General features: G+C 41.7%; 1 protein-coding gene across 6 annotated transcripts in view; it reads right to left on the reverse strand.

The window, feature by feature from the left end:
• The window catches only part of ACP3 (acid phosphatase 3), a 51136-nt gene that overhangs the window by 8190 nt on the left and 28070 nt on the right, over window positions 1-14876 (reverse strand). For 4 of the 6 annotated variants that reach the window (XM_067737813.1, XM_067737811.1, XM_067737810.1 and 1 more), the window contains 4 exons: window positions 14267-14399; window positions 9476-9558; window positions 7418-7521; window positions 3488-3654 (listed from right to left, as the gene is read on the reverse strand). In XM_067737813.1, the coding sequence (XP_067593914.1) occupies window positions 3488-3654; window positions 7418-7521; window positions 9476-9558; window positions 14267-14399 (487 nt within the window). Of the gene's footprint in view, window positions 1-1437; window positions 3655-7417; window positions 7522-9475; window positions 9559-14266; window positions 14400-14876 lie in introns of those variants that run through there. The other 2 variants (XM_067737814.1, XM_067737812.1) reach the window with 1 other exon arrangement.

Consider the following 14876-nt stretch of genomic DNA (forward strand, 5'->3'; position numbering starts at 1 on the left):
CCTAAGTTTTCTTTTTATTAACATATTCTTCTGCTTAATTATATTTCACTCTACTTGGACATTGGATTGTTGATGTTGGTCTTTTGAGGAAAAGAATTCTACAAACATACTGCAGGTAGATTTGATAAGAAGAGGTGACAGATGGCTTTGGAGAATGAAGGAGAGAGTGATAACCAGATAACTCCCAGATTACTGGGTATTGCTACTAATCGAGATAGAAAGAGTAGGTTCAGGGAGGAAAGATAACTAATTTATACCATCATGAGCAAATATTTATTGAGCACTAATCCATGCCAGGCACAGGCACTTCTGGGTGCTGAGAACCAATACAAGAGAGAATACCACAAATAAAAATCCTTGCTCCTGTGGAGATGACATTTTATCCCATTAAAATTGGCCCCTTGAAGGAAACCTGTGGAAATCTCTTTGGATCCTGAATCTTCTGCCAAGTAACTACTCTATCCTTTCCAACTTCAAGCCACTAGTACATTTGATAAAGGCCTTTTGAGCACCTTGTACCACACCATTAGAAGAAACCTCCTTCCAAATTGATTCCGTATGCTGTCAACCCTTGTAGGAAGCCTTCCCTGATGCTTCTTGCTTCCTCCTTCCCTCCAAATCCAGGTAACTCTATTCCCATAGCAACCCTTGGAGTCATTAGACGTAACCTTGTAATATGTATCTCTTTACTTCCCCACTACATTGTAAATTTCCAGAGGTTGCTTTCTTAGCCAGTTCCATCTTAAATAGATGAAGCAGAGCTATCCATCAGCTTAGCCTTTATCTGAAGTAGCAAAGTCCAAACTAAATACACTTTTAATTTAGAACATTCATTTAAACCAAAGTCACTTTACTTTACATTAATATTTTCCCTCTTATTACATTAAAATAAAACCCCAAACAAAAATATAGCCCCTAAAATCTGTCCTTCAGGAATTTAATTCTAAGTACATACACAGTTTTTTAAAAAAAAATTATAAAAGTGGTGCTTTTGAACTTCCTAAAATGACTTTATTCATTATTTTTCATTTGGCTTACATGCATGGAGGAGAAATGATAATTAAATGATGGCCCCAAGGCCAAATATTTACTTGGAAAAGAAAGAACACAAACACATCAATTGATGTCATATGTCAGTCATCCCATGACCAACTAGGAGAGAGAATGGCTTTGGTCTAGACTCTGGCATCCAGTAGAAATCATCTCTAGAAACTGTTTCATCTTTATTCCTGCTGGTAATGTAGCATGGTGTTCTCTAGGCAAGTTACATCTGCACATGGCAAATCTACAGGACTCTAAAGGGGGTTATTTGAATATTTCTTCATTTATAGTAAGTGGTTTCAGTAGGACCTGTGAGTTTGCTTAGGTTTTCTGAAGATACCAGAATCGAAGCCTTATACATTCCTTTTGTCCTCAGAACAGATATCACACCCACACTTTCAACATTCCAATAAGTTTTTTTATTTTAATATTTTATTTCTTTTCTTAAAACATCTTTATTGGAGTATAATTGCTTTACAATGGTGTGTTAGTTTCTGCTTTATAACAAGGTGAATCAGTTATACATATATACATGTTCCCATATCTCTTCCCTCTTGCATCTCCCTCTCTCCCACCCTCCATATACCACCCCTCTAGGTGGTCACAAAGCACCGAGCTGATCTCCCTGTGCTATGCGGTTGCTTCCCACTAGCCATTCTGACTGGTGTGAGAGGATATCTCATTGTAGTTTTGATTTGCATTTCTCTAATGATTAATGATGTTGAGCATTCTTTCATGTGTTTGTTGGCAGTCTGTATATCTTCTTTGGAGAAATGTCTATTTAGGTCTTCTGCCCATTTTTGGATTGGGTTGTTTGTTTTTTTGTTATTGAGCCACATGAGCTGCTTGTAAATTTTGGAGATTAATCTTTTGTCAGTTTCTTCATTTGCAAATATTTTCTCCCATTCTGAGGGTTGTACTTTGGTCTTATTTATGGTTTCCTTCACTGTGCAAAAGCTTTTAAGTTTCATTAGGTCCCATTTGTTTAGTTTTGTTTTTATTTCCATTTCTCTAGGAGGTGAGTCAAAAAGGATCTTGCTGTGATTTATGTCATAGAGTGTTCTGCCTATGTTTTCCTCTAATAGTTTATAGTTTTTGGCCTTACATTTAGGTCTTTAATCCATTTTGAGTTTATTTTTGTGTATGGTGTTAGGGAGTGTTCTAATTTCATACTTTTACATGTACCTGTACAGTTTTCCCAGCACCACTTACTGAAGAGGCTGTCTTTTCTCCACTGTATATTCTTGCCTCCTTTATCAAAGATAAGGTTACCATATGTGCGTGGGTTTATCTCTGGGCTTTCTATACTGTTCCATTGATCTATATTTCTGTTTTTGTGCCAGTACCATACTGTCTTGTTTCCTGGAGCTTTGTAGTATAGTCTGAAGTCAGGGAGCCTGATTCTTCCAGCTGCATTTTTCGTTCTCAAGATTGCTTTGGCTATTCGGGGTCTTTTTTGTTTCCATACAAATTGTGAAATCTTTTGTTTTAGTTCTGTGAAAAATGCCAGTGGTAGTTTGATAGGGACTGCATTGAACCTGTAGATTGCTTTGGGTAGTAGAGTCATTTTCACAATGTTGATTCTTCCTATCCAAGATCATGGTATATCTCTCCATCTATTTGTATCATCTTTAATTTCTTTCATCAGTGCCTTATAATTTTCTGCATACAGGTCTTTTGTCTCCTTAGGTAGGTTTATTCCTAAATACTCAATACATTTTTCCTGGGAGATATTCAGAACATTCTTACATTTCTTTTTTTTTAATTTATTTATTTTATTAATTTATTTTTGTCCACCTTGGGTTTTCATTGCTGCATGCGGGCTTCCTCTAGTTGCGGAGAGGGGGGGCTACTCTTCATTATGGTGCGTGGGCTTCTCATTGCTGTGGCTTCTCCCGTTGTGGAGCATGGGCTCTAAGCAAGTGGGCTTCAGTAGCTGTGGCACGTGGGCTCAGTAGTTGTGGCACGTGGGCTGTAGAGTGCAGGTTCAGTAGCTGTGGTGCACGGGCTTAGTTGCTCAGTGGCACGTGGGATCTTCCTGGGCCAGGGCCTGAACCCATGTCCCCTGCATTGGCAGGTGGGCTCCCAACTACTGCACCACCAGGGAAGCCCCCATTCTTACATTTCTAATTTTGTTCCAGTTTGATATGTGTTCCCCGAATTGCAATTCTTTGATCCCAAGTAAATGTTTTCTGCTTCATTACTGCCTCCTGGGTTTATGTAGGTTGACAAGGTTTACGGCAAGTAGGAGCAGGGCCAGGTAAAGAGGTAGGAGTTGCCTGAAGTTGAGGTCTCTGAAACATACAATTATCACCCCAAACCTATTTCCCCCAAAGATGGGGTTGAAGCCAGTTTATATTCTCAAAGCACCAACCATCTGGAGAAAGGGTATTCTGCCCTCTCTGCAGAGCTCTGTGTGCACCCTAGTCCATAGCGTCCTCAGTACCTTCATGGTTGCTCATGGCACACTCTGTGGACCAGTCTTGGGAGATCACAGGGGCAACCAGCTCAGCAAACTTTGTCAGAGGGCAGCTGGGGGTGCAGCCAGGCAGCGTGAGGGGATGTGGTTCATGCTGCGTCTCATTCCGATAGTACATCTCTATGAAGTACTCCCTGGTGAAGGAAGGTAGAGGAACAGGAGGAAAGACCTCTGTTAGTTCTGTGTTGTTGAACTTCCATTGAATTTCTTTCTACTTAGCCTGTACCATGTCAGCTGAAGGACTAGTGGAAGAATTTATGGGAAAGAGTAGATATTAGCCAATTTAGCTGTGGGAAGAGGGGGACTGGGGCAGGTGGGCCAGATTGGGAGGGTGGAAATGGGAGGGCTGGTTTGTTAGATGACCAGGGGCATGCGAGGCAGGGACCGGGATGCTTAGTCAGAGAAGGAGCTGAGGGGCAATGGTTGGGGGAGTTGGGGGTGATTTGGTGAACCTTCAAGTAAGAAGTGGGGCGCAGGTGGGTTGTTGGGTTTTCTTTCTCCTATTCTCTCTCTTTCATGCTTCACATTTGCTCTTTCCTTTTCTTTTTCCTCTCTCAATATTTCTTTCAGTCTTCCCTCTGAATGAATGTATCTTCCCTCTCCTTAACCAGGCCAGAAACATGGAACTGAATAATATATAACATATGTGCTTGAATATACAGCAAGACTTATAAAAATGATACCTCAGAAGGAGGGGGTGGGTGTGTATTCAAGTCCTTACATTTGCTCGTGTTGAGGAGGGCTCTCTCACCACTTTATTTAAAAAAAAAATACACTGTTTAGGGAAGGACCACTGGCCCAAACCAACCTTGTAAAGCTAGTACAAGCTGCCTATGGAAGTCATTTGCCAAAGAGACAGGAGAGAAATTCAAGTATAGTAACCTCACAACTGCAACTTTTGGATGTTGTTATAAACAAGCCTTTCAAATAAATCACTTTAAGAAACCATATAAACAGTAGTAACCACAAATATTCATTTATATGTTTCTAAAAACTTCCCTAATATTATATGAATGAGCACTTATATCTTGGAATAACTTTTTCAATGACAGTATCCTTTATATCATGATAATATGTCAAAGATGACTAACAGTCAATCAAAATTCATGATTCTCTTTACATAGAATAAAGTTACAGCTGAGAAGTGAGTATGCTTCCCAGACTCCCTTGCAGTCAGGAGGCACCAAGTGACTAATTTTAGCTAGTATCGTAGAATGTAAGTAGAAGTGACATATGCCCCTTCGGGGCTGAGGTGCTTGCTAAGCAGATTGTCTTCTCCACCCTCTCATTCTTTCCTACAAGCTCTCTGCAGGTGAGCACAGCACTCTTGAAGACTGTAGGTCCAAAAGATGGAATCCTGGGTCCCCAAATCACCATGTGTGAATCACACCATGGATGAGTCACTTCCTATTGGCCAGGAACATCTGCATTGGACTGTTAGATGAATGAGAATGAAATCTCCATTGAGTTAAGCTTCTGAGATTTGAGGTTCATCTGTACAGCAGCCAAAATTACCCTTATTAATTAATATATTTGGAAAACATTTTTAGGGGACTCAAAATTGGCTCCGGTGGTAAAGACACAAGTAAAGGTGCATACAAAGAGTTTGAATAAAAGTGTTTCATAAAATATGAAAGTGAGAAGAAGCACTATTTAACTTAGTGAATTATTTTATACAGTATATGATTTTAAGTTTATGTACGTAACCAAAAATGGAATAGTTTTAGAATATATTTAGCTATCTTTTGTGTGTGTGTGTGTGTGTGTGTGTGTTACGTGGGCCTCTCACTGTTGTGGCCTCTCCCGTTGCGGAGCACAGGCTCTGGACGCGCAGCCTCAACGGCCACGGCTCACAGGCCCAGCCGCTCCGCGGCATGTGGGATCTTCCTGAATCGGGGAACGAACCCGCGTCCCCTGCATCAGCAGGCGGACTCTCAACCACTGCGCCACGAGGGAAGCCCTATTTAGCTATCTTATCTACAAACTTAAAAGTTTGTATGTTTAAGGTGGATAAAAATCTAAAAATTCTCTTTTTCTCTCTTTATTTTCTCATAGGGATAAAGTGGAATCACCTTACACAGAGGATCCCCTAATTTGCTGGTATATACATATGCCTATATTTGTTAACTTGGGTTCTCCTTGTTCCTAATCTATAAGCAAGCAAGTTTAACTTTTGATACTCCTCTGGAGTGTTAAAAAAAATCTTAATATAACAACAAACTTGACTTCTGCCTGTGAGTGACAGTTGGTTACTTTTTTTTCTGTTGTTCAGTGTCTCTTAGTTGAAAAATACCCCACACTTAATTCATAATATGGATTTATTCAAGGTGGTGAGAGAATGATTCAGTGGGACAAAATGCTTCAGTGACCTAAATAAAAGCAGGCTCAGGACTACTGGGTACAGAAATCAGAGAGGAGGGAGGCTCGAGGAAAGTGGGTAGTTTCTTTTGTCTTATCCCGAAGAGACAGAGCCTACTCCTAGAGCTGATTCTGGAATTTTCACTGGATTTATTAACTCTGTGCCTGAAGCCAGTATTGACAGAGCACTTGTCCACAGTCTTCTCATTCCCATTTTCAGCTCTGTTTGGATTTTCTCCATGTTATGGGATTTGTCTCTCCATTCTGACTCTAGATATTTGAGAGCAAAACTTGCTAAGACCACATTTCAGTTCTATTTCATTGTGCTTGGCACCCAGTTAGAGGTTCAACAAAGGATGAACTTACCTTTCCCTAACTGTGCAGAACTCACTTTCTTTGTAAGCAGTGAAGATCTTGGTAGAGAATAGGTCTCTGTGTTGCTATTTTCCTACTCTACAAATTCAGGTGGCCAGAAACCTATAGCCAGGACTACAATTTGCAAAAAGAAATGCAGGGTGCCTTGTTTAAAAATTATTAAGAATTTCAGAATGGCGACACTGGGTCATTAAACCAAGCACGGGCTCTTCTGAGCACAGGGCCCTGTGTAATTGTAGTCAAGATCGTCCTGACTGCGGCTATGGTGAATGCCGTAAGGGGAGAGCAAAATGCACCTCCCCAGCTAATCCTGAAACAAAAATTTGGGGTCCCTGCCCTAACTTAGCCCCTGCCTTGTTCTTATTCCATCAATAATATTCAAGAGGTCTCTTCCTCCCAACGAGAATGCCGGTGTCACAGCAGGTACAAATTTTTGGTATGACCTTGGCTATAGTGACCAACTCTTCCTGGTTTGCCCAGGGCTTTCCTGGTTTTAACAATGAAACTTACATGTTCTGGGAACCTCTCCAGTTCTGGGTAAACTAGGACACTTGGTCTCTCTAAACTTGGCCTTTCTAGTGGGCTTGAGCCAAGCCTTGGTCAGCTGGGGAGGGCCACACCAGATTGCAAAGTGGTGAACACTGAGCAGAGGTTGTACTTTAAGAATCCTACCTGACGGATATGTATTGCCAGAAGCTGCATGGATATGTTTGACATCTTTAATTGAAAGAACATTATTTATAACCATCAACAAACTTAATTTTTCTCTTGGCATCTTTTACCAGCCTGTGTTTTCCAAGAGAACAGTGTAATGTCCTCATCCTTCTTAGAATACCTTAATCTTTTTTAAAAAATGTAATTTCTGTCACTTAGGGTGGTTCTTTCAAATTTTTCGTCTACTGTGTCTGTACATTATTTCCCAATAAAGGTCGTCATGAAAACAAAGAAAACGGAGGTCATGACTAAGCAAAGATAGTGTTACTCACCACCATTCTTCCCTCTGAATATAAAACCAAACCAACCAGACAGACAGACAAAACAACTCTTAAGTCAGTAACAACAATAATGATAACAAAACCTAGGATCCAGTGATATTAATTTTAGACACTTAGACACTTCTTAGACACTCTCTTAGACACTTAGACACACCTCTTAGACACTTACCCCTTCTCAAAGTACAATTCCGTCAAGTGGCAGGACGCATGGGGAGGAAGGATTCCGTTGTAAACATCTAGCGCCATCTGTAGGGCACTCACAGTAGTGTCATGCTACAGAGATTTGAAACAAACATTTTTGATCTTTATCTCTGGTTCAAATTTACAGTCAACAGACGTGTATCAAGCATTTGTAGAGCACCATGATGGTTTCTGATTCAATTAAATTGTCCATACCTCCAATGACTTAAGAAGTAGAGAGGTAAAGGACAAATTTTGATTGTGCATCTACTGGGTGCTAGGCAGTGAGATTTACATACATATAATTATTTCCTTTCAAAAGATGAAGAAACTGAAATCCAAAGGAATTAAGTTACTTGGGTGGAATTCCCTGGCTTTCCAGTGGTTAGGACTGTGCACTTTCACTGCTGAGGGCCCGGGTTCAATCCCTGGTAGGGGAACTAAGATCCCACAAACCTCATGGCATGTCCAAAAAAAAAAAAAAAAGAAAAGAAAAAAAAAAAGAAATTTAGTAACTGGCTTTATGTCATATATCTCCAAAGTGAAAGAAAGTAAAATCCGAGCCAAGCCTTCTGATTTTGTCCTATGCCTTCCCCAGTAGAACATCTCTCTCTTTTAGCCTATTTCATTGATTTTCATTAAATTTTAAAATAATTTGGCATATATTAATGCTAGATTATATATTTTTTTACAGATTAGCATCATCTGTGATTTTAAAGTTGGGGAAGAATATATGAAGTTACAAATGTTTAGACAGAATAAAATGTAAGGAAGTAGAGTGTGTAGCTTAAAAAGAATTGTTAAAGGTTTATCTCAGAATAGCTGGAAGGCATGAGACTGGTTTTCAGCCCCAGTTTTGCCACGTATTAGTTATCTAATCTTAAGAAATCCTCAATTTTCATATCTACAAAATGGGCATAACATTTGGTTGCCTAAACTCTATGGCAGCATATACATACTCAAAGGGGTTAGAACTGATTTACTAGAGAAAAAGAAAAAAAAAGGAGTGACAGATTTATGACTTGCCAAAAGTCACACAAGTTAGAACTGGAAACCAGATTAGAAACTAGAAATCCTGAAAGAATCAATTAACTTCAGGCCTGCCTTTATCAAAGAAGCACTGCATTCTGTTCCCTCCATGAGCTCGTTCTCTAGTCTATACCATTTAGAACCCCAGATGATAGACTGCCTGTATCTTTAATAATCTCTTCCATCTTCTTGCAGAATGAAACCATGGCTTTCTCCAGCCAGACCACATCTAAGAAATCCTCTGTCCTGCAGAAGTGGATGGGAGACCGACTTATCCCTCCCTGTCCTGTTTCCCTGCTCATCCCAGACTCAAGGGACACCCATTTCAGTGCATAGTACATCTCTAGACTTCTCCCCCAACAATGCCTCTTTCCCTGGCTCCTGCTCCGAGATGGATGCCTTCTCCAAAATCTCTCTCTCTTTCCTTTCTACACCCAACTGTAGCTCTGACTTCAAGTTGTAGATTTCCTTCCCTTTCCTTCTTATATCCCCTTTACTATCTGAAGTTTCCTCTTGGATGCAGCTGGCATTTCAAACCCAACTGCCTAATGGTATATTCATCTGACCCATGACCACCTCTATTAATGGTTCCACCCTCCTTCCAGTCATTGAGACTTGAAACATTTACCTTCATCTGTGGCTTAGCTTCCAGATCATTGCCCTCCGCCCACATTCCAATTCATCACCAAGTCTGTACACTCAGCTTTCCTTGTAATTCTCCTATCACTTTCCCTCTCCTGTTTCTGTTCTGGTTTTAGTTTGGAACAGAAGTGATGTTTCCCTTCTCTGAGGCACCAAAGCACTGGCTTGTATGACACTGAGATTCTGCTTTGCATGGTATTTATGTGCTTACTTTTCTTCTTGTCAGTATTGAACTGTAAATTCCTTGAGAGCCAGAATTATGTATTTAATTTTAAAGAATTTGAACAGGGAAATGATGATGAAGAAGATGAAGGCCCCTCCTGAAAGAACTCACACACTTGAATAAACAGATGCTGAATGGGAACAAAATACTTACTGCAGAATATATAATGAGTTTTCTGTGGTTCAATGGCTGAGTTGCACTCTTCATGTGATAGAGGATTTCTTTGACCAGGACACCTTAAAGAAGATAGATCAACAATTGAGCTGAACCAAATATGGGCTTATATTTTAGTTCATAAGCTTTTTGCTCATTCATACAGAGATTCTCTCTGCCAGGATTCTTAAGACTTAAGAAGAGAGGGCAAGAACTCATTTTGGTGGAGCATCTGCTGTGTGCTAATAGTGTGATTTGTATACATTATTTCACTGAATCCTGACTTCTATCCCCATTTATAAGTGAGGAAGCTGAGGCTCAGAGCCATTAAGTGACTCACTCAGCTGGGGAAGGAGAGCTGGATTGGCATGTTAGGACTTTAGTATACCAGATTTTGTTAAAACTCAAGTTAGGAGGTTGATGAACTTGGAATTTCAGACAGGTTTTTACAGATAGTTGTTAGCCATTGCTCTTGTCCAGGGCAGGTCTGAAATCACAGGGTGGCATGCACCTCTCTGTCTTCATCCCTCTGGCAGCCACACCTGTGAGAGGCCAGGGGAGAAAGCAGCTCTCTGGATGTCTGCAAGGGTGCAGACTGTCTTCTGTGGACCATTGCTCCAGGTTACTCTGGGTGTCACTATTAGGGGGGCAGCCAGCACTTTTAGTTTTCATCTGAGGTCTCCATCTGTCATCAATAGAGGAAAGCTTTTGCCCTTTGCATTTGTTGCTCCTGAGGTGGTAAAAGGCACACAGACACAGCACAGAGTCTCCATCCCATCAGCAGACACTGGGGCTGAGGATACCTCGTGGTGCAGGTGCTGTCCTGAGGACGTGCTGCCCCAGGGGCTTCCACACCATCCACCGAGGACTCCTTGTGTCTCTGTTGGTCATCTCTCTACAGTGCATGTGGTGTCCTCACTTAAGGATGACCAGTTTTCTTTTGTAATGCGCAGGGCATTGATGTTAACAAAAGATTATGATCCCAGACTCTGTGGTCCACTCAGCAAATCACGCACTGAGCAGCTACGATGGGTGAATCAGACATGGTCCCTGTCCTCAAAAAGCTCATAAAACAGTGAGAAGAGACTGTCTATTGGTCTGTGTACCAATAAGCACAATAAAAGAGGGAGGTGATCTGCTCTTTCCGTGGGTGCTAGGGCTTCCTTGACTAGGAATAGAGGGAACTATAGGCTGCACTTCCCACAGGTCTGCACCTTTCTGCTTCAGGGAAGGTTGCCTTCTGGGAGCCCTTCAGAGCTTAGCCTTGATCTTCGGGCCACGATGGAACTAAACTCTGTGGCCGAGTTTCTGGGAGTCATGACAGCCACCTTCAATCAGCAACTTGTCCCTTGTCAGCAGGTGCCTTTGCAGCAGCTTTCAGTGTTGATGACGGAATAGATCAGCTCTTGGTTCTGGGGTGCTTGTGCAACTTGTCCCAGGAGAAAATAGGGGTAACTATCATAATAATCCACAGGCTCTGGCATGCCAATAGTCATGGTGTTTTCTTTTTGTTTGTTTGTTTGGTTTTTTTTTTTTTTGCGGTATGTGGGCCACTGTTGTGGCCTCTCCCATTGCGGAGCACAGGCTCCAGACACGCAGGCTCAGCGGCCATGGCTCATGGGCCCAGCTCCTCCGTGGCATGTGGGATCTTCCTGGACCGGGGCACGAACCCGTGTCCCCTGCATCGGCAGGTGGACTCTCAACCACTGCTTCACCAGGGAAGCCCACTAGTCATGTTTTATAGGAGGGGAAGCTCAGAGAGGTTCAGCAACTTGTCCAAGATCATACAACTTGTAAGTAGAGGGGCTGAGTTTCACTGAACTCAGCATGTCCAGCTTCAAAACCTTGGTCTTAATTATTAGGCCTCACTGTAGCTAGCTTCTAAGTTCCCTGGTGCATCATTTATTAAATCTGCATACATTAGACAGAATATTATTGATTTGAAGACATAAACTTCACTTCTGTCACTATTGGGCTATATCAGGAGTTGGCAAACTTGTTCTATAAAGGGCCAGTAGTATATGCTTTAGGCTCCGTGGGCCAGGTGTTCTGTCACAACCATTCATTCTCAAGTGGAAGCACAAAAGCAGCCAAAGATACTACCTAAATGCATGAGTGTGGCTGAGCTTCAACAGCATTTTATTTACAAAAAATAGGCAGCAGCCTGGATTTGGCCTGCAGGCTGTTGCCTGCCGACATCTGATCTATAGCAAGAAGCAATTTGCATTAACACAAACAGGACCAGCCATATATTCCTAAATTAGCCTTAGGAATTAGCCTAGAGATTTTCTTGTGTGTATGGGGGTGTGTTGTGGGGGAAGGCAATGGGAGCAGGATATTACTGAACAGTGTCACCCTTGAAACCAAGTGATGGAACAGAAGTTTTGGCAAAGGCAAGAAGATGCCAGTCAAAGTCCTGATGTTCCCTTGTGACTCTGTCTCCCAGACTGTACATGCTTTCTCTGCAGGGTTGGGTTCAGGTGCTTCATAACAAGCGTGTAGTTGACAAATCTCTCTTGCCTTGCCAGATCTGAACAATATGCTGAGCTTGTGTCTTGGCTGGAATCACTAAGGAAACAATTTCCTGGCTTATCAATAGCACTGGGCTTCCCCTAGAAAATAGGACAGGTGTATGCATATGAGTGCCAGTCCTTATAGAGTCCAAGACCCAGAGACCACCTTAGGGAAGGACTCTGATAGACAAATCTAGTTTAGTGAACTCATCAGATGGGGAAACTGAGACCCAGAGAGGGGAAGTGACTTCCTCAAAATGCAATCTCTAGTAGCCAAGGGAAAAAAGTAAAGGAAATATGAAGCAAGCTGCTGGGAAAACCCCCATCTTATATTCGGATACAGGCCCCTGCATTTATTAACAGATTCTAGTCAACCCCTACCTGGCTTTCCCTGCCCTTTTCTTCACCATCTCCTACATCTAGAGAAGTGCTTCTGAAACTTTATTGTACATGTGAGGTATCTAGGGATTTCATTAAAATGCAGATTCAGATTCAGCTAGTCTGGGGTGGGGCCTAGGATTCTGCATTTCTTTCTAGGGGCTTGGCGATGCTGACGTTGCTGGTCCATGGACTGCATCTTTAGTAGTGAGGGGATGAATTCCTGAGCCCATCATGACTAGGTTGGGGAAATGAAGAATCTTGTCTCTACCATCTGATGCATTTGGCCACCATACTGCTGGTTCCTGCTGGTTCAGGAATGAGATCTGGTGCCTATGAGGCCAATGAGGCCCAACTTTCACCCTCTGCATCCTTTGTTGTTTGGTACGTAGGATTGAGTTGGGTCTTGGGCTCTGTTCCTACACACAGTCTGTGTCCTGCCTGCTAATTTTTCCTAAGACACCAGATTCCATCTATGACTCATCTCTGGATGCTCTCCCATCCCCAGGGTCTGGGTCTTGTGGTTCATGTCCTCAGCACAGAGTGAGGACTTGTACATTCTCATCAAGTCTCTCTCTGCACTGTGCAACCAGGGCTCTGTAACAGCAGGTCTGCAACACTATTACATCATTCATGACCACTGCCCTAAATTATTTGTCCCAAGGTACTTTGTTCACCTCATATGAAATTACTCCCAACCATACTGACTTCATACCTCATTAGCTGTTCTAGTTACAGCTTACTTCACTCTTTATATGAGCTTTTGTAGCTATAATTGACTCCTCTCCTGGCTGGTGACTTGAATTCTTTCTCTAGCTCTGCAGCCCTGAGTGAACATCCTCCCAGTCTGCTCCAACCCCCAGGATGCTTTGTCTCTGTATTCTCCTGGGGGTCTGCTGAACTTGTCCAACCTCATGGTGAATAGTGTCTGGCAATTGTTGGAGTCCTGATGTGATTGTATTGTTTTCTTCAAAGTCTCTAGAGTATATGACTCAGAACATCTCCTGTGACTTAAATTTTCTTCATTGTTATGACAGCCTGGCGTAATAGACGTCTTTCTCTCCATCTTTAGTTTTAATGTCTACATTAACAACACAGGTTCAGACCTGTCATATCCTCAGGGGTCTTGGCCTGCCACTCAGCTGCCCTCAGAGCCTCAGCATTTATCCCCATCCTGCCTGATCTTGGCTTCTTTCTTCGACACATCTATACTGATTACAAGGGCTGGGCTCCTTCATTATGATTAGATGTCCTGTTCTACAGAGGGCCAAATCCAGCTGAGAAGAGGCATCACTGAGAAGCAAACATCTTTCAACACCAATGGAAAAATTTAAGCTGTGTCATAAGCTTGTCAATTGCAATAGGTATTAATCTACAGGGCATAATTAGCCTGCAAAGTAAACTGTATTGACTTTAACAGTGGCTACCGCCAAGGGTTTTAGGAAAACAGGCCACTTTTGCTATACCTCCCACTTGAAAAATTCACCCTATAGGCCACCAGACACAATTGATTTTTATGTGTCTCAGATATAAAATCCATGATTCTTTGATCTGGAAAGGATGAAAAGTATCATTTAGCTTTAGCCCAAAGCTTCTGTTTTCCAGACGGGAAAACTAAGGCTCAGAGTGGGTAATATTAATGATCATAAAAACACATAATGTTTGATAGTGTATTATGTATCAGGTGCTATTTGTGGTAAGCCTTTGGAATACATACATTCATTTTAATCCTTACTACTAAAGAAGTGGGTATTATTATTATCCCCAATTTGCAGAATGGAAACTGGTACAGGGGTGATTACCTGTCTAATTCAAGGTCACATAACTTATTAACGGTGGGACCAGGACTCAGACCCAGATCACTTAACCACAATGCTTCTCTCATTTTTAAAATACTTACCCCCCTGCAGTCTAGATTTCTCTTTCTGCCTGTGAATTCCATAGAGGGACAAGAGGGACAATTCTGATATTTCTTTCAACTTAGTCATGGTGTCCTCTGTGGCCCAGGAGGGTAAAGTGAAATTGTGAACACCCTGTAGCAAAGACAAAGGAAGAAAATGTATATTTTTATTTCTGACTGTCCTCTGTATTGACTTTTTAATCCCCCTTCCCCCACAAAAAGTACTGAGTCCAGCCTTTCTTGGGAGAGAGGGAGATTTCATGAAAAAGGAGACCAAAGTGAAGTAGCCTACAGAAGAATTAAGTGAGAGAGAAGTAAAAAAAAAAAAAAAAAGTAATGTGGCCACAACTTGGAATAGCTCAGATCAAAATGTAGTAAGGGAAAAAAAAAAACCCAAGACTTGAACCAGAAAGTGGGTTATTGTTTTTATTGAAGACTCTTTTATAAGACTAACAAATCTTCCTTGAAACAGATGCTGATGATAAAGTGAAAATATTGGGAATGTCGCCTGTGCTTGGGTCAATGAACTCTAACATAGAGGGGTGCAAACTGTGTCATTTGCTATCAAGATGGAACTATGAAAGTAATTCTCGTCCCCAGACACTCACAA

Source organism: Pseudorca crassidens, chromosome 5 (genome assembly GCF_039906515.1).
Source record: "Pseudorca crassidens isolate mPseCra1 chromosome 5, mPseCra1.hap1, whole genome shotgun sequence".
In the NCBI taxonomy this organism is placed as follows: Eukaryota; Metazoa; Chordata; class Mammalia; order Artiodactyla; family Delphinidae; genus Pseudorca; species Pseudorca crassidens.